This window comes from Cyclopterus lumpus, chromosome 7 (genome assembly GCF_009769545.1).
Source record: "Cyclopterus lumpus isolate fCycLum1 chromosome 7, fCycLum1.pri, whole genome shotgun sequence".
Classification (NCBI taxonomy): domain Eukaryota; kingdom Metazoa; phylum Chordata; class Actinopteri; order Perciformes; family Cyclopteridae; genus Cyclopterus; species Cyclopterus lumpus.
Window position 1 is genome coordinate 6,906,992 of NC_046972.1, and position 22,588 is coordinate 6,929,579.

At 44.6% G+C, this 22,588-nt stretch overlaps 1 protein-coding gene across 1 annotated transcript in view; it reads right to left on the reverse strand.

Annotated features, from left to right (window-relative positions):
- The window catches only part of cfap74 (cilia and flagella associated protein 74), a 48,122-nt gene extending 26,681 nt beyond the window's left edge, over window positions 1-21,441 (reverse strand). Inside the window, exons 1-17 of the mRNA XM_034537349.1 lie at window positions 21,350-21,441; window positions 20,917-21,012; window positions 20,679-20,760; window positions 20,201-20,365; window positions 19,260-19,358; window positions 19,027-19,131; window positions 18,243-18,416; window positions 17,831-17,941; window positions 16,833-16,935; window positions 15,795-15,952; window positions 15,435-15,648; window positions 15,169-15,324; window positions 8,504-8,647; window positions 8,215-8,333; window positions 1,303-1,369; window positions 613-702; window positions 159-344 (exon numbers count right to left, since the gene is read on the reverse strand). Of these exons, the coding sequence (XP_034393240.1) occupies window positions 159-344; window positions 613-702; window positions 1,303-1,369; window positions 8,215-8,333; window positions 8,504-8,647; window positions 15,169-15,324; window positions 15,435-15,648; window positions 15,795-15,952; window positions 16,833-16,935; window positions 17,831-17,941; window positions 18,243-18,416; window positions 19,027-19,131; window positions 19,260-19,358; window positions 20,201-20,365; window positions 20,679-20,760; window positions 20,917-21,007 (2,064 nt within the window). The 5' untranslated portion in view covers window positions 21,008-21,012; window positions 21,350-21,441. The remainder of the gene's footprint in view (window positions 1-158; window positions 345-612; window positions 703-1,302; window positions 1,370-8,214; window positions 8,334-8,503; window positions 8,648-15,168; window positions 15,325-15,434; window positions 15,649-15,794; window positions 15,953-16,832; window positions 16,936-17,830; window positions 17,942-18,242; window positions 18,417-19,026; window positions 19,132-19,259; window positions 19,359-20,200; window positions 20,366-20,678; window positions 20,761-20,916; window positions 21,013-21,349) is intronic.
- Between the last annotated feature and the right edge of the window lie 1,147 nt (window positions 21,442-22,588).

The following is a 22,588-nucleotide window of genomic DNA, read 5'->3' on the forward strand; positions in this document are numbered from 1 at the left end:
TTTAAATGTCTTTCGACCTGGCAATGTCAATTGACTACACATTCGTCTTGTGCACTGTAGGATTTTCGAATATTAAATTCATTTCGTAGCTGTGAAGTAGCTCCATCAGGCCATCAAAGAAAACGGCCACTCTTTGAGGTCAGGATCGACAGTGTGACCTGGCAGGTGTTGGCAGAGACCTTGGGTGCCGTCTGGGCATGGCTGGTTTCTGGACTGAGATGTGTGGAGGTGTCCAGGCTGAACACGGTGGCCAATGCACCCTTGTTGGTCAAGGTGATCGTCCATGAAATAGCCTGGCCCACCACGTGCGAACCAAAGTCAACGAGCTGGCTGTCAACCTCCAGCTGGAGAGAGGATACATTCACACACAGCAGCTAAGAAAAGCTACTCAGTTGTTCATCCGTGATCTATTCAATAATTATTGCTCCTATTCTCCATTTATCATTACGACTACAGCAATCAGCTGTATGAGCCAACAAACTCTGTGTTGTATATACTCATACGCTCCCAAACTATAGCATGCATACAATGTATAGCAAGACAAAAAAAAAACGGATGAAAATGACTTTTTGGAACACTAATTCTCTCGGTTGGCGACAGCACACAACTCACGTCGCATCTCTTTATGGCGCATCTGACGGGCACAGAGAAGGGACCCACCGCGGACGCAAACTGGACCTCACCTTCCAAGTCCTCGTTGATCTGAACGGGAGTGAGCAATGAGACAGTGAATTCAGAAATAAACCTTGATTCTAAAACAAAAGAATGAAACGAAATCGGGCAGAGAAGTTTTGACTCGGCTGAAGGGAAGATGTACAAGCAGTGTTTCACAAAGGATCTATATATGTCATGTTTTGGGATTTGATTATCATCTTATATCTTATTTGTTAACAAACCCCTGGGGGGCTGCGGGGAATATCTCAGGCCTCTGTACCTCTTGTTGGCTTGCATTGCTCACACAGGTGTGAAAACCCTGAAATTAAGAGCCAAAACTTTGACTTTTTAGGCATTATTTCATTTGACATCCAATGTGCTATAGAACAGAGTAGAACTTTATTAAATATCACGAAAAGAATTAATCAAAAGGTGCATTGCGAAGCTATATAAGTGCATATGTCATGTGAAGAATGAAACAGAAATAAAGCAGCGTGGTGTCGAATTCTATACAGCATTATGGCCTTTTATGCAGTTACAGACATGAGTTTATGTACTGACACTAAAAGTCGGTACCACGCTTTACTCCAACTGGATAACATGATGTATACACTGTATATGTCTGAAAGGAGGGAGGATGTTACTAACCACAGGTTTAAAGACAGCCTGCATGACACAGGACATCCCAGTGGATAAAGAACCAGGAGGCTCAAAGCTGAAACACAAATCACAGTGACTTTTTTTTAATAAACAGCTTAAAATGCACTGCATTACCACATATGGAAAACAGAATGCCTTTCTTTTGGGTATTTAACTGGATATTACCCAGTTAGGACACATTGTAAAATATTTTATATATTGACATATCTCTGCCGAGATACACAATGCAAAAGCAGAGTTTCACACGTGGGCAGATTAATGTCATGAAACCAGGCTCGGTGTAAACCCTTTGGCTGTAAAGCACCACAGAGTGTACAGTTCGTGCCTTTGCATTGAGGAGGCATTCAACCAGAGATCAGGAGCTTCGGATGAAATGCGGAAGCGTGATGAAATCTCCTGAGACCGGAGAGGATAAGCGAGGAGACGGAGGCGAGGTACAAACAAGGGAAAGAAAAGGAGGCCATCTTCCGTATGGAATTATGTCAGTATCATCTCGGACCGTAAACCAGAGCAGAAAACCAAAAGTTTATTTCCAGACATGAAGAATAGCATGGGAGCTATTTCAAAGCAACATGTGTATCTCCAGGCACATGCTCACACCAACCCTAGAGCTGCCCCGAGGAGCCCTTCGTAAAAAAAGAACACAAGGAGAGAGCCGATCGATAAGCATGGAAGCGGGCAGTCAGCCAGAGAGGCAGGGAGGATTCTCAGAAATTCAATAGACAAACAAAATAGTTGGACACATGCAGCAGTGAGCATAATTAGGAAGCAGCCGCAGTCACAGAACATCTCATAACCAGGACCGTGTTATGAGATGCAATTAAATTACATTACATTCTCTGACAAACAAGTACAATATCGGTGGCTGTTGCAGGACTGTCATAATAACCCCTTCATCACTCTGCCCGTGGACTCATTGCTCGTCACCCAAGTCTTCCACAAGCAGCTAGCTTGGCAGCTGCGAGTACCAACAGTAGCCATGTTCTTGTTTTTTATGTTGATTATGATATGTTTACGTTCATAGTGATATTCTTGGGGGAGTGGCTTTGGAAGGAGGCCTTTCGGGCTAGATCTAGCAACCTTTGGAGCTAGTGGTGCCAGCTACTTTCACTGGGAAAGAACTGGTAACACTGGGCTGGTTGGATACTTTTTACAATCTAGCATACTCTTCCTGGTTCCTCCAATGTTACTTACCCAAGCTTTTAGTTTAAAATCAAGTATACACAGATGGGAAAAGAAAATCGCCATCGACCTCTTCAAATTCCATTTGATGAAACCAAAAGGTGTTTTATGTGCCATTGTTAGATTGCTATAATAAATAATACTATTTGTACCCTCGAAAATGGGGACATAATTAGCAAATGTGTGCATACTGTCACAAACACCAGTGTGCAATGGACCGTTCCGTTTTGGTTTGAGCCAACTGTTTGAAGTTGCTGGCGCAGCTGTCAGGATGGCTGGCTGAAGCTGGTATCCATGCTCACCACTGTGACCTGGAAGTGTATGAAAGCCTTCCAACCGGTTGGGGCCGTCTGGTGGTAATTATGAACGTCACACTGCACTTTGATCAGAATTCATTTTTTTCTCCATTTGGTTCTCCCTTCCTTATTGGTACACCTCGCCTTTCCTAGTTTCAAGCCAGGTTGTATGGAAAAAAAAATAAAAAAAAAATAGGACAGTTCACTTGGGATTAAATGCTGAGTGAGGCAGAGTTTGAAAACGGCTGCTCGAGCCCTATTTAGAGTGCTTCAAACGAGGCCAGTACAGTATATCTATAGCAGCAGACTGAAGTGACTGTCTGGTACTGTACTAACTACGCCGTGCTCTATTTTAGGTGCAAGCCCATTGGCTTCTCCTGCAGCAAATCAATAATATTATACAACAATATTTAGTACGTCACACTCGGAAAGCGCTTTGCAGCGAAGCGTCGAAACTCTGACGACGTGTGAGGATATTACTTGAGTGATCTTGTTTCACAGAAGTGAGAGCTTGCTCTCTTTACATCTAGTGGCGACAACATAATGCATATTTCTGCACCGTAGTTTTAGGAATGATATCAAATCAATGAAGGTTTGACATTGACAACGTTTTTTTAAGGGCAGCCTATTAGGTCAATTCATCCAAACCCAGATGTATATTTTCTTTTTGGTGGATCTTTCAGCAGCTGGAGAAAGATAGCAAACATCACAAATGGTCTGAGGTTCGAGTTGTTTTGAATAAAAACAAATATGGACCTATTAAAGAATAACGAGCTCCACTGCAGTTTTGACTGATGCCCCTATTGAATTATTTCTTTTTGGATTCTTAGTCAGACGACCAGGGAAGATGAATAAAACAACGAGCACAGTTAAGTGCAGCACGGTTTTCTGATGTCAGTCAGATTACAAGCACTTGAGAATGAACGAAAAGGCCCGTACAAACCTTTCAAGACTATAACATACTGTGGCTGTCAGGTTTGCATCTATTTGACAGTCACCAAGTCTTTGAGACCAACCAAAAGGCTGACAGACCACTTTGAAGTTGGTTCTAAAAGGCTGAAACTTTGACTCGAGGCAAAATTAAGTGGAGTTTGCTGTGATCTCGGTTGGAGTTCGCAGGCAAGGCAATCAAACTGCCAAATATGAGATCGACCAGTTTTATCTATACAGCTAGCAAAGAAAGCTCTACCGCCTCTCAATTCTAGAGATTATATATTTCTTCTGAGATCAAAACAGGGATTTTTTTTAGTTACAGTTATTGATTACTCTCGAGATTTGATCGGTGCTTACAAATCTCTCTCTGCAAGCTCACATCCTAAAAGTCCAACTGATTTCACGATATACTGTATATCCCCTGTGTGCTGAGGTTAAGAGAGAAAGTAAAAACTAGCCTACGATGTTGGCTGATATTGAGAAGACACGCTGCATAAGGTAAATTAATTCGTTAATCAAGGGGTGCCATATCGAATTCAAAACTATTATTCAAGCAGCCCAAACGGACAAGAAAGGCCATTGGGTGAACCATGCAGAGATGTTGGGGTAATTCTTTATTCTGGGAGGATTTGTGGAAAGGTTTTCTATTAAAAAACAGGAAGTCAAAGAAACAGTTACATCCTGTTAGACCTGACTTGTAGGCTACTTGTAGTTTGCAGACCGCATTCTGATTTATTCACGTGTGTTTGTAAATATATATTTATGCGTAAATGTGAATGTATCTGGCATGCTGTCATTTGTTCTTGTTATGTCTGCCTGTGAAGCACTTTGCTGCTCGTTTTGATATGTGTTGTATAAATAAGTTACTATCAATCACACATGGAATATTTTTAGATTAAAGCTTCATTGCACAACATGCGGCTAATTGCCAACAATCTAGCGGTATTACAATGGCACAGGAAAATAGGATTTTCTATAAAACAAAGTTGTTTGTCGTCAAATCTAAGAGACAATCAGCTCTGTGATCCGGCGACAGCCAGGCGTTTCCCATCATGCCCTGGGGTCATGATTGGCTACAACCGTTTGTTCTAGCAGATACAAACATCCACATTGATTGCAGTTTGACTTCCTTTTTTAAATGTGTATACTGCATTCAAACTGTCGCCCAATTAAAGAAATGTCCACAGACTGGATGCAAGATTGTTGAGAGCAGCCTCAGATTGTGTCGAGTACCACCATTTCTACTCACTTTTCATTTTCACAACGCAGCTGAGGAGCAAGCAGACCACAGAAGGGTGTCTCCCGCTCAGCATATACAGAACATCCGATGAGGTGACGTGGAGTGCTTATAATGTTCTTTGCAACCTTTTTTTGAAAAGTGCCATATAAAATACAGTTTATTATTATTATTATTATTATAACTAATTGCATAAACACTGTTTTCTATACCTTTTCCACCCGGTCTGGCCGGGACTGTTGTGTGTTTAGTCCCAGTGGTGGAAACATACAGCCGAGCCCATTCTGGCACAAATGCTCAATGTGTGTACGCTGGGTGAGGGGGTGTAGGGGGATGGGAAGACATTTTTAGAAATTCAGGGGGCGTACAGGGAACCATGGGATGGTGTGAAAAAGCCCAGTGCGTTGCTCGTTCACATCTCTCTCTCTCTCCTGATGTGCTAATGGTTTAAGCCGTGTGAGCCACGAAGGGTTTGCAGTCGTCAGGACTGATCTCAATATTGTAGGTAAACACAACAGACAGTGAATAGTAGACAGTGGGTGGCATGACGGGTACACTAGCAGAAATAGGTGAATTGAGTTTAATTTGTCTTCCTGACTACAATAGACACCAACATATTACTATTATGTATATTATCCTGTTCCAGTTATGTTGGTGGTTACAGTTACAATGGTTGAATACTGTATGTACGGTTTACAACATATGATACAAAACATATTGAATCCATATTTTTACTTATCTTTTTTAATCAATCTGTCGCTGGGCTTATCACTAACCCACTAAATCTCACTGGGTTAGAAATATAGCACCAATGGAGAAATGGGTATCCCCAATACTCACACAAGGGGTAGTTTCAAACCAGTAATCCAACAGCAACACAAGAATGCCAGACTGGCTACTGGATTTAAGTAGACCCAGTATTGCAGTCTAATGGGTCAATTTTGTAGAGAGGGTTGTTCAAGAAAAGAAATGCCTGTTTTTGTTGTTGTGCTTCAGCTGAATGAGTCATCCAGTGGTCACGACTACCTCTAATGTGAATAATCAGTGCAATGTACGTAAACATAATTGAATAGTAGACCTTCGACTGTATGATGGACCCAACGTATCGGCAGCTGTTGACTGCTGAAAGGGGGGACTATGTAACGTACCGAAGAGCGGCCACTGCAGTCATAAGCAATTAGAGGATAATGGCACATTGACTTTCCCTTCATTTCCCAAGACTCTCTTTTGTCTGTTGCTTTAATGACATCATAAGCTGACCAGTCGACAAGCAGGAAACAACAAACATGTCTCCTGGTGAGGTCTGTTCACTTGTTAAGTTCTCAGTTTTCCTAACATCAGCCACGGACCCTGACCCACTGTCACGCTGCTGGATCTTCCTAATTTGAATATTTGAGTCACTCAGCGGCTCATAACATTGGTTGGTAAGCATTTATTCTAACAGACTTTTAGGATTACATTACATTACATGTCATTTAGCTGACGCTTTTATCCAAAGCGACTTACAATAAGTGCATTAAACCACGAGTACAACTCAGAACAGCAAGAATCAAGAAAGTACAATTTCTTCAATAAAGTTAAACTACAAAGTACTATCGGTAAGAGACATTTAAGTGCTACTAAAGTGCTGCTACGGCGCTACCTTCCCTATTCAAGGGATTAGATGACCATGTAGGCGGAAATACAGAAAAAAAGTTATTTTCCATTCAAATTAGCAATGTGCTGTATTGAAGCTGTATTACAAATATAATACTCAAAACAACTGTTGTCTTCTTTGCTGCTGCTGAAGCAGCACTCGAGTCTCGGGTGAGGAATAAACACTGCACCGTCTTTGACTGATCATGGTTGGTATTGATGCATGCGTTCAAGGAAGAAAACTTTGTTTCGGCGTCGTTATTTGTCTTTCGTATTATTTAACACCCGCCTCACATCCTTTTCCCCTCCACCTTATTTTGGGAGATGACCATCTCCAACAGCAGGTAACCATCTACGCTTTGACATGGCGGAAGAAATGGAGTGGGTATAATGTACACTCTATTACAGTATGTGGGAATTCACCCATCTTTCTTTTGGAAAGTGCATGTTTGCTGCATGCGAGTTAAGATCAGAGGACTAGAAGTTGCGACAGGTGTCACAGCACGAAGGCTCAAGAACGGCATCAGTAGTTTCCAGCTGACCCTGCTGTTGCCCGGGAGACTCTTCACTCAGTCAGGCAGAAAGAAGGGAGACGAAGAAACCACATCGAGTCACGGGGGAGCTCATGGGAAAGTGATACACAGCGAGTGACCTGGAGAACAATGCATCTCCGCTCGGCCTGTGGGCTGCTGGCAGGCTGAGAGAGAGAGAGAGAGAGAGAGAGAGAGAGAGAGAGAGAGAGATAGCCGACTGACTCACTGAGCTGAGTCTCATAAGAGGAGCTGCGATCGTGGTGATACAAGCTGGCGTCAATACGTGGGAGGACAGGCTTTGCTTTCACGTCCACTCCGTCGTCTTTTGAAATGACAAGAAGTGGTTGAATTGAATTCCCACGTGGTGAAACATCAGCAGATGTTTCCAATGTGATAATTGAAGTGACCAAACACACAGTGGCTTCATAGGAGCTTTAACATAAACTCGAGCTCTAGAGTCGTCCCAATACACTGAACAACAACTGTGCTAAATTGTGTTTATTTGGGTGTCTATTTTTATCTTTGTAAAATGCATATTTTTTTATATTTTCCTGAGATGGGATTTATTTTCGGTTCTGGTGGGCTGCTTGATGCGATGCTCTGTGTGTTTGTTTCCACAGAGATGGATTTGCACCACAGTCTAGTCTGTTAATTTCGATGTAGAATCAACCTCCTTATGGCATTTGGAGTGATGGGGCGCTCTCTAGGGACGGTGTATTGACACATTAAAAAGGGACAGTACCCAAACAACATAGATCAATGTAATCCCTTTCCTTCCAGTAGAGGTAGGTCCAAGTCACGTGTCATCTACCATCATCCAGACTTTCTTGGAATTTGGATGTAGAAGTAGATGACTCTATTAGGTTTGGCGGACTGATGTCCTAATGACATTTTTGTGGGAGCAGTAGAGGAATTGAAAGTCCTAATAGCCTTGTAAAAGGGAATTCCACCAATTCTATGCATCAAAGTCTGTTTACAGGTTTTGGGGAGTACTACCGTTGACAGAGTCCAGAGTTGGAAAGAGTTTACCGGACCTCTGTAACCGTGGTTACTACTGTAGTGTGTTTAAAATGTAAAATCTTACTTGACAGAAAGGAAATCCTTCAGTTTGGCGGAGACCCCAAGGAGCTTGCAGTGGTTGGTGACGTAGCTGATGTTAGTCAGGACGATTTTCTTCTTATACATTATCCCAACTTCAAAGTCCTAAAAATGAACATTCAATGAAATGTCACTCCTCTAATTCAATACAAAAATAAAATAAAAAAATCAGCTGTTAGACATACATAATTTTGAACAGGAAACAAGTTCATTATTCTCCTTTGAAGACATGAATTCCTATGACAAAGTATTTTCAGGAGCCAGTGGTGAGGTACCTTGAAGAGGATGACCTCTGGTTTACTGATGAATGGAGGCCCTTTCAACTCTTTTCCATGAACCTTTTTAGCAGGAATGGTCATTGTCGGTGCTTTCTGGTTCACTTCTGTCTGCACTAATGGTGCTTTCACACTCAGGAGCTTCTGTAACCACAAAGAGAAGCAACAGCTGGTTGAGACTTTACAAATAATCCAATACTAAGACTCAATCGTCATAGCTCAACATAACAAAAGCAAAATCTACTGACATAAAAACGCATCTTTAATGGTTTTTGAGAGTGTGCCTGGTGACTTTGACACTAAATCTAACCTTCCATCGTCATAAATGTTTTCAAATTGATGTCAGTTCCTCAGATTATGCCTTCTACTCTGAATGCTAGAGCTACGTGTGAATAGGAACTGTGTGTAATATTCCCCTTCAGATTGAGCGGAGCTGGAAATGTGCGCCACATGTCACGTGTGAAAAATATATCATTTGATGTAGGATTATGATTATGAGATCTTCGATGAGATTGAAACAATGTACTTCCTATGGGCTTAGTCTGCTGCAATATAAAATGAGAGACTGATTCATATATGAACATGTCGCTTTATCTTTAGCCGAGTCAATTGGACACTTTGGAAATTGTCCATTGTTCAAAACTAATATTAGATATCCCTTGTGTATGCTATCTTATGGCCATTGTTGGGTCAATATATATAATGGTTGATATTAATTTATAAGATAGAACCTACTCGGTCACCATGGGTAATTACTCATTCTCTACATCACCTGTGGTGTACCACAGGGTTCAATTTTAGGTCCAATGTTCTTTTCCATATAAATGCTCCCACAGGGTCAAATCATCCAATGTCACAATGTCTCTTTTCATTGCTACGCAGACGACACACAGTTATACCTTCCTTTGAAACCCGATGACCCTGGAAGCCAAGCTGCTATTTTAGACAGGCTCCCTGATTGTTTTAGGATTGATTTTAAGATTTTACTGATCACATTTAAAGCTCTAGGGACGTGGAACGTCACCTCACTAGCGGGGAAAGAGCCGGAGCTGGTGCAGGAGGTGGAGCGGTACCAGCTAGATATAGTTGGGCTCACCTCCACGCACAGCATGGGCTCTGGAACCAAGCTCCTGGAGAAGGGTTGGACTTTGTCCTTTTCTGGAGTTGCCCAGGGTGAGAGGCGCCGGGCGGGAGTGGGGATACTCACGAGCCCCCGGCTGAGCGCCGCTGTGTTGGAGTTTTCCCCGGGGAACGAGAGGGTCGCCTCCCTGCGCCTACGGGTTGCGGGGAGTAAGGCTCTGACTGTTGTTTGTGCTTATGCACCGAACAGCATTTCGGAGTATCCGGCCTTCTTGGAGTCGGTGGGAGGGGTCCTGGAAAGGGCGCCGCCTGCCGACTCCATAGTTCTCCTGGGAGACTTCAACGCTCACGTGGGCAATGACAGAGAAACCTGGCGGGGCGTGATTGGGAGGAACGGCTTGCCCGATCTGAACCCGAATGGTGTTTTGTTGTTGGACTTCTGTGCTAGCCACAGTTTGTCCATAACGAACACCATGTTCGAACATAAGGTGGCTCATAAGTGTACCTGGTACCAGAACACCTTAGGCCGGAGATCAATGATCGACTTTGTAATCGTATCATCTGATCTGCGGCCGTATGTCTTGGACACTCGGGTGAAGAGAGGAGCAGAGCTGTCAACTGATCACCACCTGGTGGTGAGTTGGATCAGATGGCGGGGGACTCGGCTAGAGAGACCTGGCAAGCCCAAACGTGTAGTGAGGGTGAACTGGGAACGTCTGGCAGAGGATCCTGTCCGGGAGGTCTTCAACTCCCACCTCCGGAAGAACTTCTCACAAATCCCGAGGGAGGCTGGGGACATGGAATCCGAGTGGACCTTGTTCAAAGCCTCTATTGTGGACGCGGCTGCTCGGGGCTGTGGCCGGAAGGTCATCGGTGCCTGTCGTGGCGGCAACCCTAGAACCCGGTGGTGGACACCGGGGGTGAGGATAGCCGTCAAACTGAAGAAGGAGGCCTTTCGGGCCTGGCTGGCCCAGGGGTCTCCTGAAGCAGCTGACGGGTACCGGCGGGCCAAAAGGGCTGCAGCGACGATGGTCGCGGAGGCTAAAACTCGGGCATGGAAGGAGTTCGGGGAGGCCATGGAGAAGGACTTTCGGTTGGCCTCAAGGAAGTTCTGGCAAACCATCCGACGGCTCAGGAAGGGAAAGCAGGGTCTACCCCAGGCTGTTCTCAGCAGGGGGGGGGAACTGCTGACCCGGACTGGGGACATCGTCGGGCGGTGGAAAGAGCACTTTGAGGAACTCCTAAACCCGGCCAACATGTCCCCCGGAGAGGGGGCAGCGCCGGAAGACTTTGGGGTGGATTCACCCATATCCCTGGCAGAGGTCGCTAAGGTAGTCAAAAAGCTCCTTGGTGGCAAGGCGCCAGGGGTGGATGAGATCCGCCCTGAGATGCTGAAAGCGCTGGACATTGTTGGGCTGTCTTGGTTGACACGCCTTTTCAGTGTCGCATGGGGGTCGGGAAACAGTGCCCATGGACTGGCAGACCGGGGTGGTGGTTCCCATCTTCAAGAAGGGGGACCGGAGAGTGTGCTCGAACTATCGTGGTATCACACTGCTCAGCCTCCCGGGAAAAGCTTATGCCAGGGTGCTGGAGAGGAGGCTCCGACCGCTTGTCGAACCTCAGATTCAGGACGAACAGTGCGGATTCCGTCCCGGTCGTGGAACAGTGGACCAGCTCTTTACCCTCGCAAGATTACTGGAGGGGTCCTGGGAGTTTGCCCAACCAGTTTACATGTGCTTTGTAGACCTGGAGAAGGCTTTCGACCGGGTCCCTCGGGGGTTTTTGTGGGGGGTGCTGCGGGAGTATGGGGTGCCGGACCCGTTGGCACGGGCCATCCGGTCTCTGTATGCCTGCAGTAGGAGCTGTGTTCGTCTCCTCGGTAGTAAGTCAGACACGTTCCCGGTGGGTGTTGGCCTCCGCCAGGGCTGCCCTTTATCACCGGTCCTGTTCGTGACCTTCATGGACAGGATATCTAGGCGCAGCCAGGGGGCGGAGAGGATCCGGTTCGGGAGTCTCGGGATCGCCTCTCTGCTGTTTGCGGATGATGTGGTCCTGTTTGCCTCCTCGGACCGTGACCTCCAGCATTCACTGGGGCGTTTTGCAGCCGAGTGCGAAGCGGCAGGGATGAGAGTTAGCACCTCCAAATCTGAGGCCATGGTGCTCTGCCGGAAACCGGCGGATTGCTCCCTCCAGGTGGGGGCAAACTGCCTACCCCAAGCGAAGGAGTTCAAGTATCTCGGGGTCTTGTTCACGAGTGAGGGTAAGGTGGAGCGGGAGATCGATAGGCGGATCGGTGCGGCTGCAGCAGTAAAACAGGCGCTGTACCGGTCCGTCTTAGTGAAGAGGGAGCTGAGCCGGAAGGCAAAGCTCTCCATTTACTGGTCGGTCTACGTTCCAACCCTCACCTATGGTCACGAACTCTGGGTCGTGACCGAAAGAACGAGATCTCGGATACAAGCGGCCGAAATGAGCTTCCTCCGTAGGGTGGCCGGGCTCAGCCTTAGAGATAGGGTAAGGAGCTCGGACATCAGGGGGGAGCTTGGAGTCGAGTCGCTGCTCCTTCGTGTCGAAAGGAGTCAGCTGAGGTGGTTCGGGCATCTAGTTAGGATGCCTCCTGGACGCCTCCCATTAGAGGTTTTCCGGGCACGTCCAACTGGTAGGAGGCCCCGGGGAAGACCGAGGACACGCTGGAGGGATTATATCTCCCGGCTGGCCTTGGAACGCCTCGGGATCCCCCAGAATGAGCTGGAAAGTGCTGCGGGTGAGAGGGAAGCCTGGGTCGGCCTGCTGAACCTGCTGCCACCGCGACCCGACCCCGGATAAGCGGGTGATAATGGATGGATGGATGGACATTTAAAGCACGTCTGGGTCTCCCCCCAAACTATATCGAAGAAATGTTGACCCCTTACGAGCCAGCTCACAGCCTGCTCTATTTTATCATTGATATTATTATTTTATTTGACGAAATTACTTAATTTCATTTATTAGTTTAATTTTTATCATATCGATTGGTATTATGTTTAATTTATTGTACTGGTTTCTCTTATCTTATCATAGCTTTGTCTTGCTTTGTTGGTCCTCACTGTCGAGCTTTCTGTTGTTTTGTTGCCTTGCTTTTGCTGCTTTGTCCGTGTTTTAAAAGTGCTATATAAATAAACTTATTATTATAAAACGGCTAAACAGAATTTTCTGAAATGCTAAAGATAATGTTTAAGATCACTCAGAAAAGCTTTTGCCAGTACATTGTTTTTTCAGCAGAGACCACGGACATATTTGTATTTCAACAGTAATATGTCCCACTCATGACATGGTAGGAATTCTTAAAAAATGTAAATAACTTGTTTTTCTACAGCACCTTTTGTTCATTTAACATAAGCGGCATTTAGGTTTTAAAATATTGTCCAGACAAAAGCATCCGTGCAAGAAATCTGCCTCAATAGTACACATTTTAAAATTGGCAAGGTTTCAGAAAATAATACCTAATCGCCATTCGATACAAGCAATCGACAATTTTGACACACGGTTCTTTAGACGGTAGCAGAAAAGTACTGTTGTCAGATAGTGTAATAATTAAGTTACTTAAGGAGAAATAAAAGATGCAAACTGTGTGTTTAGTGTTCAACATGTAAGCGCGTTCTTTAAGAGCCACATTTGACTTCTCGTGGTCATTTTATCCCTGCTCTGTTCTTCCTGCGTTGAAAAGCTCTTGACGTGAACTGATAGTTCATCATTGCCCCCCCCCCCCCCCCATTATCAATCATCTCATTAGCTTTGTTACATTGCTGTGCTCATCTATCGCACACGCCATCCATTACTGTGTTGAGAAGATGAGGGACTGAGTCTGATCCGTTGGGAGCAGGGAGAACGCTTCCACTCGACTTGCCACTTGCTCAGCGCTGCGAGCGCCGCGCTTGTTGCTCGGAGGCCTCGAAGGCTCCAGCGCGATGAGAAGCGATGCCTTGATGTCCCGCGTTTCGAGTGTGTCGACGGGCTGGACGAGCGAGACAGCCGACTCACCTCCACGGCTGCCAGCTAGGGACACACCATATCAACGACTAATGATAAATAATAAAACAATACCAGCTTTGCACTAAATCTGTTGTGTTCTCAAACTGTGTTAGAAAGTCAGTTATAGTTGCCTACAGGCGTTCTAATAGTCTGTATGCTAATGTATTAGTATGACTTTGTCCCCAGATATCAGTGCCATACTTTTTTTGCAACAAGTAAAACAAATTGTCTGGTAACTCTTGTTAAACCTTGTTAACTCTTCTTGACCCTTTCACCAGATTCTAATAAGGCACTTTGATAACGATGGTGATGATCGTTGTTATTGCATCGCCTTCATCGCTCCTATAATCAGTAGTAGTAGTATCATCATCATTATCCTAATGATGAAGGGTTGTAATGGATTTCAGAAATTTAGCCACAGATCATTTTACGGGGGGGGGGGGAGGAGTTTGTAAAAGTAGCAGCAGCCATAAGGAGCTGGACAGATGAAGAGCTGCAGGCTTCCGCGGTGTAGAAGAAAAACGTCTTCTACAGTTCATCCTGCTGCGAAGGGCCAGCTGCTGGAGACACACACACATCATTTGGCAAAGACACTGGCGGAGCGCAGAGAAGACGATCAAACTTGACTATCTAGAGGAAGTAAAAGTCGTAACAAGGTTTCAGATAATGTAAATAATGTTGCACTGTCTTTAGGAATTAGCGCTTCGCGCTTTTTTCTCGAGCGGTCGCTTGATGATTAATCCACAGTTGGACTGCAAATAAAATGATGTACATTTTTTACATGAACGTTTTTTGTTTGACTTATTACTCAATCGTAAGTAATAATATTAAAGTGAAAAATACAAATCTCTAAGTTTCCAAGGTGGCGTCCTCAAGTGTTTTCTCTGTCCAAACCCAAATATATACATTTTGCCACAACGTAAGACAGTAAAATAGCAAATTAACAAATTTGAGAAGCTGGAACCAGTGATCGATCACAACTTTGTCACAAACATTGTTGTTGAATAATTTTCTGTTGATTGATTAATCAATGAATCATGAAATTATTTGTTTTGGTTCCAGCACTAATTGCTCACATCCTTAATTTAAATCTTCCGGTCAAGCGGAACATTGAGCCCTGATGGTGGTGTGAGGGGTCCCGAGGAGGATGTGGAAGTTCCCCCTCAAAATCCAGCGCCCCTAATCCCTCTGCGTCTGTAGTGCTGGAACGAGAACGTGACCCCTCACTGACTTCCCAGGAGCAAACTGTGTTTATTGGGTCACACTAAAAAGCTTGCAACCTCCACCCCAATGTCGAGCCAATCCCATTAAATCAGTGAACAAGAACTCGGATGAATCAGCTTCGTTGTTTACATCAAACCTGCTACGCAACTATTTGAAATCGATTAAAAAACGTCTTTCAGTGGAATTATTTACAACGTGCGTCAGTTTGTCGCCGGGGTATTCCGCTGTTGAAATATATGAAATAAGTGCGTCCAAGAAAAATAATAATTATATGGCTGCTGTACATGGGACATGATTTATGAGTGTTTGAATTCAACAGCTTGCAAGGATTTGCTTTGAGTTGGCAGTGGCACCTTGTGGTTCTGTTCCCACAGCCCAGAGAACTCAGGCTCAGCCAGGCTGTCAGCAAGGCTCTGGTGGTCCACTTCCTGGTCCACGGTTTCCTCCAGGTCCTCAACATCAGAGGAGGCTGACGATGAGCTGCTGAGGTCACTGAACTGTCTCAACTGCTAAACACACACACACGCACACGCACACACACACACACACACACTATTGTTTCAATTCACTCGACCTCTGTTAACAGCCATTTCACAAATGTCATCTGGGACCCACTCACGACGGTGGTTCTCTCTTCGGCGGCTGGCGGGGAGCTGGGATCCAGGTAGCGCAGGAGCTTCTCTCTCGCTCGCCCCAGAGATGGGAACTTGTCACCGGTTGAGGGTTTGGGCAGCAGCGCCTGTTGCCTCTTTCTGCTTTTTACCAGCTGTTCCTCCTGAAGGATTTTTGCCACAATCTCCACTCTCTTTGACTTCTGCCTCTCCTCGAATTCCCTGAGAAAGGCAAATCAACAACACCACATTATACGGAAAATGCACTCATGTACTCCTCAGCGCACTGCGAGAGAAAACACCCACACACTGCTGCATTGAGTGGGTGTGGAGGACATGCATGTGGGAGAGGAGAGGAGCGGACGTACGCTTGTTTTCGTTTTATCTCCTCTCGTTGTTTCTGGTGGTACATATGCTTGATGCTGTTGATTCCTTGGGCCTCCAGGGATTCTCTCAGTTGTCTCTGTCGCTGCTCTTTCTTCTGGGCATTCGCTTTGGCTCTGCTTTGTTGGACCCGTAAGCTCTCCTGAAGAAATCAGATTAATGAAGCGATATTTGACCTCATGTGAACTAAGAAACTCAGAAACTATGAAATGTACCTGTTGAATGTTGAATCATAAAATACAGCACTCAGCATGATGTTGGCCGCATTGGACAGACACAGCCCAGAGCTGAGTTTACTGCATTTTGGGATCCATGAGGGGGTGTAGTAATGACAATAAAATGGAAATGTGGTTTCTGCATCACATCTCTCCTTGCTCAGAGGATGGAATAAATAAATCCAGGTCCTAATGGCAAACAAAATGCACGATGCGTTCCTTTGTCTTCCCAATGCAGTTGACCGAATGATAGTCTTGTTTCAATGTGCAATGAGTCATTTTCAATGTAGATACACATGATCGGAGACATTAATGCAACTTCAACAAGTCTTATGCATATGACACCGACGGCTCTCCCATTAAAACACTGTATTCACACTGAACAAGTGGGCGTGCTGGGAAGAACACACACATTTTGTTCACACGGGACTAATGGCGATGCTTTGCTTGAAATTAATTATGACCCTTGGCTGTAATAATAATTTGTCAGACCAACATCAGAAAAAGACATTCAGTTTCATAAATACAGAGTTATAAGTGTGCTCGAGTTGACATGTATGCACAAATAAAATTAACTTGTATCTCTGTCTACGAGGTCTGTAAAGCTTCATGAGCTAATAATGCATCACTAAATATAGTTTGGACTTAAAGGTTGTTCACGTGTGCCCTTTGGATTTAGTCTTTCTTATATTGCACTATAGATATGGCGGCTATAGAAAAAGTGAATAATACATAGCCCTAAAGCTTGTGTTTCTCAATGCTACTACCAATGATTCTGCAGTGTCAGTGTTGGAAAGTGTCGCTCACTTGGGTGGCCGCTATGTTAGATTTCAGTGACTCGACAGCCTGTATCCTTTTCTCCAGCAGCTCCTTGTTCTGCTGCTCCTTCTCCGCCTCTTGCTGATGCATCCTGAATATAACGGGGAAGATCCAAACAGCACGTAAAACTAATTGTCTGTTACTGCTCGGGATCGACACGCACCACTGCGGTTAATTATCGTGAGTGACTCAGAGAAATGATGATTACGCAGAAATAACATTCGCATCAGCGTTTAGGTGGCACTCTGTTAGAAAACACAGTTCCAGATACATGTACGCATTTATACGAAGAAATACATATAAATATACATCTGTGTAAATGAACGGATACAAATCTTTATACGACAACACCGATTTTTACATAAACTAATGACTTTCGTTACAAAATGTATGAGGAATGGCAAGCAGATGAAGTAATCAGGCGTCTGATTGGCTGATAGCTTCTTTCACTGTTCGAAGCAGGACATTTATGTTAATCAAAAGTAGAGTATCGTAATATAAATAGATGAAAAATGATATTGTGCATGATGACATGTTTCTATGGTAGAGGCAGGGCTTTATTTACAATTCTTTGCTTGATTATCTGACTCGTGGCACATAATAAACTAGTGCTTATGGTCTTGGTAAGGACGAATCATGTGACCCATTGCTGTAGCATGGCTCATTGATGTGGTTTTAATAGTTTTTTTTAACCAAAATGGTGCTCAATAAACTTCAGTACATCAGAACTGGGCTACGCAGGGAACACAAAGAGTGATCAGTTCAATGTTGGAAAGGGACATTTTATCTCAAACTTTTCTGTATGCATTTTAGCGTCTTCATGTATCCTGTCCGGACGACTTTTAATATATTTTGCCAGCATGAGCGAATTATCAATATATTGATTATTTGCCTATAGGCTGTGTCAACTCTCCAAAGAGTCCTCTGGGTCACCTCATATTCTTGTACTAGTCGACGGCCTGTTTATTGGCTTAAAAGCTGATTACCTTTTAATGGTCTCTTTCAAGTACTTGGCAGCTATCTTGCGGCTCGCCCGGCCCTCTTCAACCTTCTTCCGGCATTCAGCCTCCTCCATCTTCAGCACGACTGCCTGTTTACTATCAGAACACAATTCCAAACACTTACATATCAGTCATCACATGGGTTTTCAAGGTTGATATAACTGATTCCCCCATACAGCCGTCTCATAAAAGAATCAATAAGAAAATGCTATAGGACAATGTCACAGGACCAACATTACCTCCATAGAGGGAGTGATGATTTGGATATACTTTAAGGCATTTTCTTAATCATTTACCATGTGCCTATTAAGTGGTATTGTACATATACACACACACACACACACACACACACACACGAAAATACAGTGTGCACATAAAAGACGATTGCTGTCCCTACTCCCTGAGGTGCTGCATCTTGAGCTGCAGGTTCTGGCTGGCTTTCCTCTCCTGCTGCAGCCTTGTCGCTGCCTTCTGGCTCCTTAGGGCCTTGAAGACCCGTTCCTCCTCCTGCACCTCCTGCCGCAGCGAGGAGAACCTGCCGAGCTCCACCTCCACCTCACTCAGCAGCAGTCTGAGAAGCGAAGATGGGGAATGAGATGCATGTAGATAGGACATGGAAGTAAAGAATGGTGGTTTATATTATCTACCAGTCGCCATTTACTGTCATTTAGCCGACGTAAGAAGCTAGACCTATATTGGGGTTTTGAAGCGTAATGCGGCTTTGATTTTGTAATTATTTTTTTTTTAAAGATCAGTCAACTGAATCAATTGGCCCAGGAGGCAAACACTTAACGGGCGATGATTGGAAAAGCCTAGAAAATAGCATTCTGACTGTTAGAGGATATTGTTTTCCTTTAGAACAACAAGCAGTTCCTTAAAACAGAACGAGGCAGCTTTTCTTGCACGTCAAGCTGGAAGACGATGGTTTGCAGCATTTATAAATCACTGTGACGCAGCTGCACAAGATGTCAAATGAACAGGCTTCCTGACTAAAAAGAACGCTGCAGTGTTGTGGGCGGTTTGTTTCAGGTACCACTGAGATGCTGAAATAGGATCCGGGAAGGCTGTTTCGAGAAATAGATTCACAGGATTGAAGGTTAATCAGACGCCTAAGCGCTTTTTTTAAGCCCTCTGTGTTTGCCCCCCCCACAGTGCCAATGCCCGTGTCCTCTGGGACTCACTCCTGTTGCTTCAGCCCAGTGTTGACGTGGCCCTCCAGCTCCTCCTCATTCTGCAGCTTTTGACACAGATGCTTATGTTGGGCTCGCAAACGAAACACTGCCACACTGCAGATTGAAATAAACAAAGAGCGGAATACAGTTGTGAGGGGGGGGGGGGGGGGGGGGGTTGGACAAAGTGGAAACATCTCATATACGGATCAGACCAGTAAAGAACAGACCAGTCACCAACTCACCTGTTGTCCGCTTCTCTCTGTCGCTCGATCTCTTTCTCCAGGTCGTCCCTGTGCTCCGTCAAGCTTTCAATGTTCTGACGACAGAGTTCAAGCTCTTTTCTGGCAGAAAATAAAAGAAAAGAAATGTGAAATAACACAGAGCGGCTCCAGTGTTGATATAGAAAACATCTCAGATCAAAGCCAATCGGAAAGAACAATTTCAAGGCTGTTAAAGTGCAATGTACACAAAGCATCAAGCTAATGGATTTCCTTGTGGCCATTGCAATAAAAGGAAGGCAATCCTGTGGGCTAACAAGGTAATCCAATGAAGATATTGAAGCTGAAAGTGGACACACACACTCACACACACACACACACACACACACACACACACACACCCCTTAACAGCTTTGAATTGCCCAATGTTTTTTTTTGCAGTTTAATGGCGTGCAAAAGAACAATCTGTGAGCGGGGGAAAAAGAAAATGGTGGCGCATGGTACAGCATGGGCTGCATGTTGGTTAAAAGCGAGGTGTGCTTAGGTTCCATTAAACTTGAGTTTGGTCAGAGCACAGCTCTACAGCTCTACTCTGACCTTTGATGTTTTCTGCTAAAGGCAAATGACGGCCATTTTCTTTACCGGGGACCGCATCACAGATCATGGGGCGCTTAATGGCACGCAGTGCAGACAAATAAAAAGTGGGAAGAGAGCACATTATGTGAAATGTTCTCTCTGCAGCTGAAATGAATTCCTTCAAATAGCTGAATCAATTGGTTTTGATTGGCTCAGAGTGAAGAGGGCACGAGGGGAATGACCTGGGAAAAGTGGAATTGAACTGAAAAAACAAAAAAGAAACAACAAAAAATCTTTCCAAAGACTTTGTGTATATATAATATAAGATTGTGTCATGTTGTTTGCGCTACTGTGGCCCTATAGAGGTCTGCTGATTGCCAGGTCCGGACCTGGCTTTCAGCACGTCGAGCTCCTTCTGTCGGTGAAAGCAGTCCAGCTGGTCCAGGTTTCGTCTCAGCTTGAACATCCGCGCTGTCTCGGCATTACGCCTCTTCTTACCATTCACGGCCGCAACCGCAAGGTCACCGTCACCGTCAACATCGCTGTGGTCATCGCTACGGGCAGATGGAAAACTACATTCGGGAAAGGTTGCATGTTTCATGCAAAATCTGCATTAAACACGCATTATGCACACGCATAACATTAGACCACTTTTATAACCGTATGTGTTCGTACTGAGGATTTTACAACGTACAAACTTATCATGATCACAATGAGCTTTGCCATTTACTAGCAACATATCTTAATGAGAATGACACTGAGCCACATTGACTTGATGTGTGACATACTGAGAGGGAATTAACAAGGATTGATACAATCATGATATATCGTGATGATATGATCCTCAGAGAAGCAAGAAGCACTCACTCATACAACTCCTCTAACCACTTCAAATCAGGAGGAAGGGCTCCCTCTTCATCTTCAAAGGCCTCCTGGCCCTCAGCGTCATCTAGAGTAAATGTGTATTTTAAGTGAGGGATCCCAGTCTCTTTAAAACAATAAAACAGACAGTTATATGTATAATTGTGAATTAAAGATATCTTACAAGTTGAGGCTACAAGCTGCATTTTGCAACAACAAGGCAGCAACAGAGGCTGTCACTCACCATCGCTGTCCTCATCCCCGAGGTGGACACTCAGCAGTCCGCACCTGTCCGACCCCACATCGAGTGGACTTTCCTGGTCTTCGACGTCCATTTCGCCTGATTCACGAATGACACGTGCGCATGTCAGCGGACAGAAACCCCACATATTACATTTTTAGGATAATGTCGATATTGTTTTAGTGAATTGGCCGAATTAAAGACCGACTCTCGGAGGCGTGCAGCAGGTGTTGGGTCGTATGTTTAATGTGTTTGTCAGGAGACATTCAATGACCAGATTTGTGAATGGAATTTGGCGTGTCGTGTCTTCGACAGCGGCTAGCTTGAGACAGCTCGGCAGCTAACAGCTAGCTCCGTTAATTCGCAATGAATGCTGAATGTAGGCTATACGACATGTATAGTTCACAACGTAATTTAACGAACACCAAGCCGTTACCTCGCTTGTCCGGGGTGTCCACTTCTTGGCAAGGTATCTTCTCAAAATGACTTTTTTCTCTCACTGCAAAAGTTAAGCCGCCATGTTCGCTAGTGTTGCCAAGGAGACGGGACGCAAGGGGCGAGGCCCCGTAGTCCGTGGAGACCTCACTGCTGTAAATAAAGACGTCCGTCACGTGAACTTCCAACTGAAACCTATGGTAGCAGAATAGAAACTATAATGACGACATAATACTTTGTGGTTCCAATCCACAAATCCACTGAAATAACCCAAAATTACGTTAAAATAGTTTTTTTTCAATGATAAAAACGCACTGTGCACGAGCGAAAGGCAGCCAAAGTAGACTATAGTTCATGTTTGAGTATGTGACACAGAGCTGCTGTTGCTCTTATTTTAAAATCATTCTTTAAAATAGCATTGTGTGACTGTCTGCCGTTACCTTTCCATATAATTCCCCTCACCAACATATTTCATCTGATTAACATCCGTCGAGCCAGACTCAGCAGAACACATCTCAGCTGGTTCGGAGAGATGAATGACGAATCTGTGAGTTATGCAAAATCTTTTGTCAAGCATGCGAGACTGCTATCTACATTTTACACTGGAAAAAAGACGTTGATTTGTAGTTGATCAGTGTTGCACTGGCACAATGGGCTTTTGAAAAAAAAGAGGAAATATTCTCTCTTATTTGACACACAAAAGCTGTCTTTCAATTCATCATAAAGTCGAAGAGGAATTGAGAAGAAGAAGAAGAATAAGAACAGACGTGTGTCCTACTGTATAACATAGTGAATACTTGGGATACACGAATATTTTTGGATCACCATGGGAGACTGAATAAATAAATATGAGTGTATGTGTGTGCGTGTGTGTGTGTGTGTGTGTGTGTGTGATAGGATAGAGGGCATGATTTGTTGGAAAGATAAAGCAAAGGCAGCTGCGAAAGGAAATGAAGAGCTAACATAAAGGATCAACAGGAGGAACGCAGATGGAGATAGAGAAAGGGAATACAGGAGGGTGAGAGGAATAGAAGGGAATGAGGACGAGTTAGTGTTGGAGAGACAGGCAGAGTCAAATCCAATGCAGTTCTGTATTCTGGTGTCTTCGTATCAAAAGAGCTTGCAGAACGAATCCAACTGGAGGGACCGGAGGAAGGGACAGACTTGTGGTTTCAATCCAGCACCACTGACTCCGGGCCTCTGCTCCCCAGGCAGCAGGAATCAGGGCAGGTGCATATAT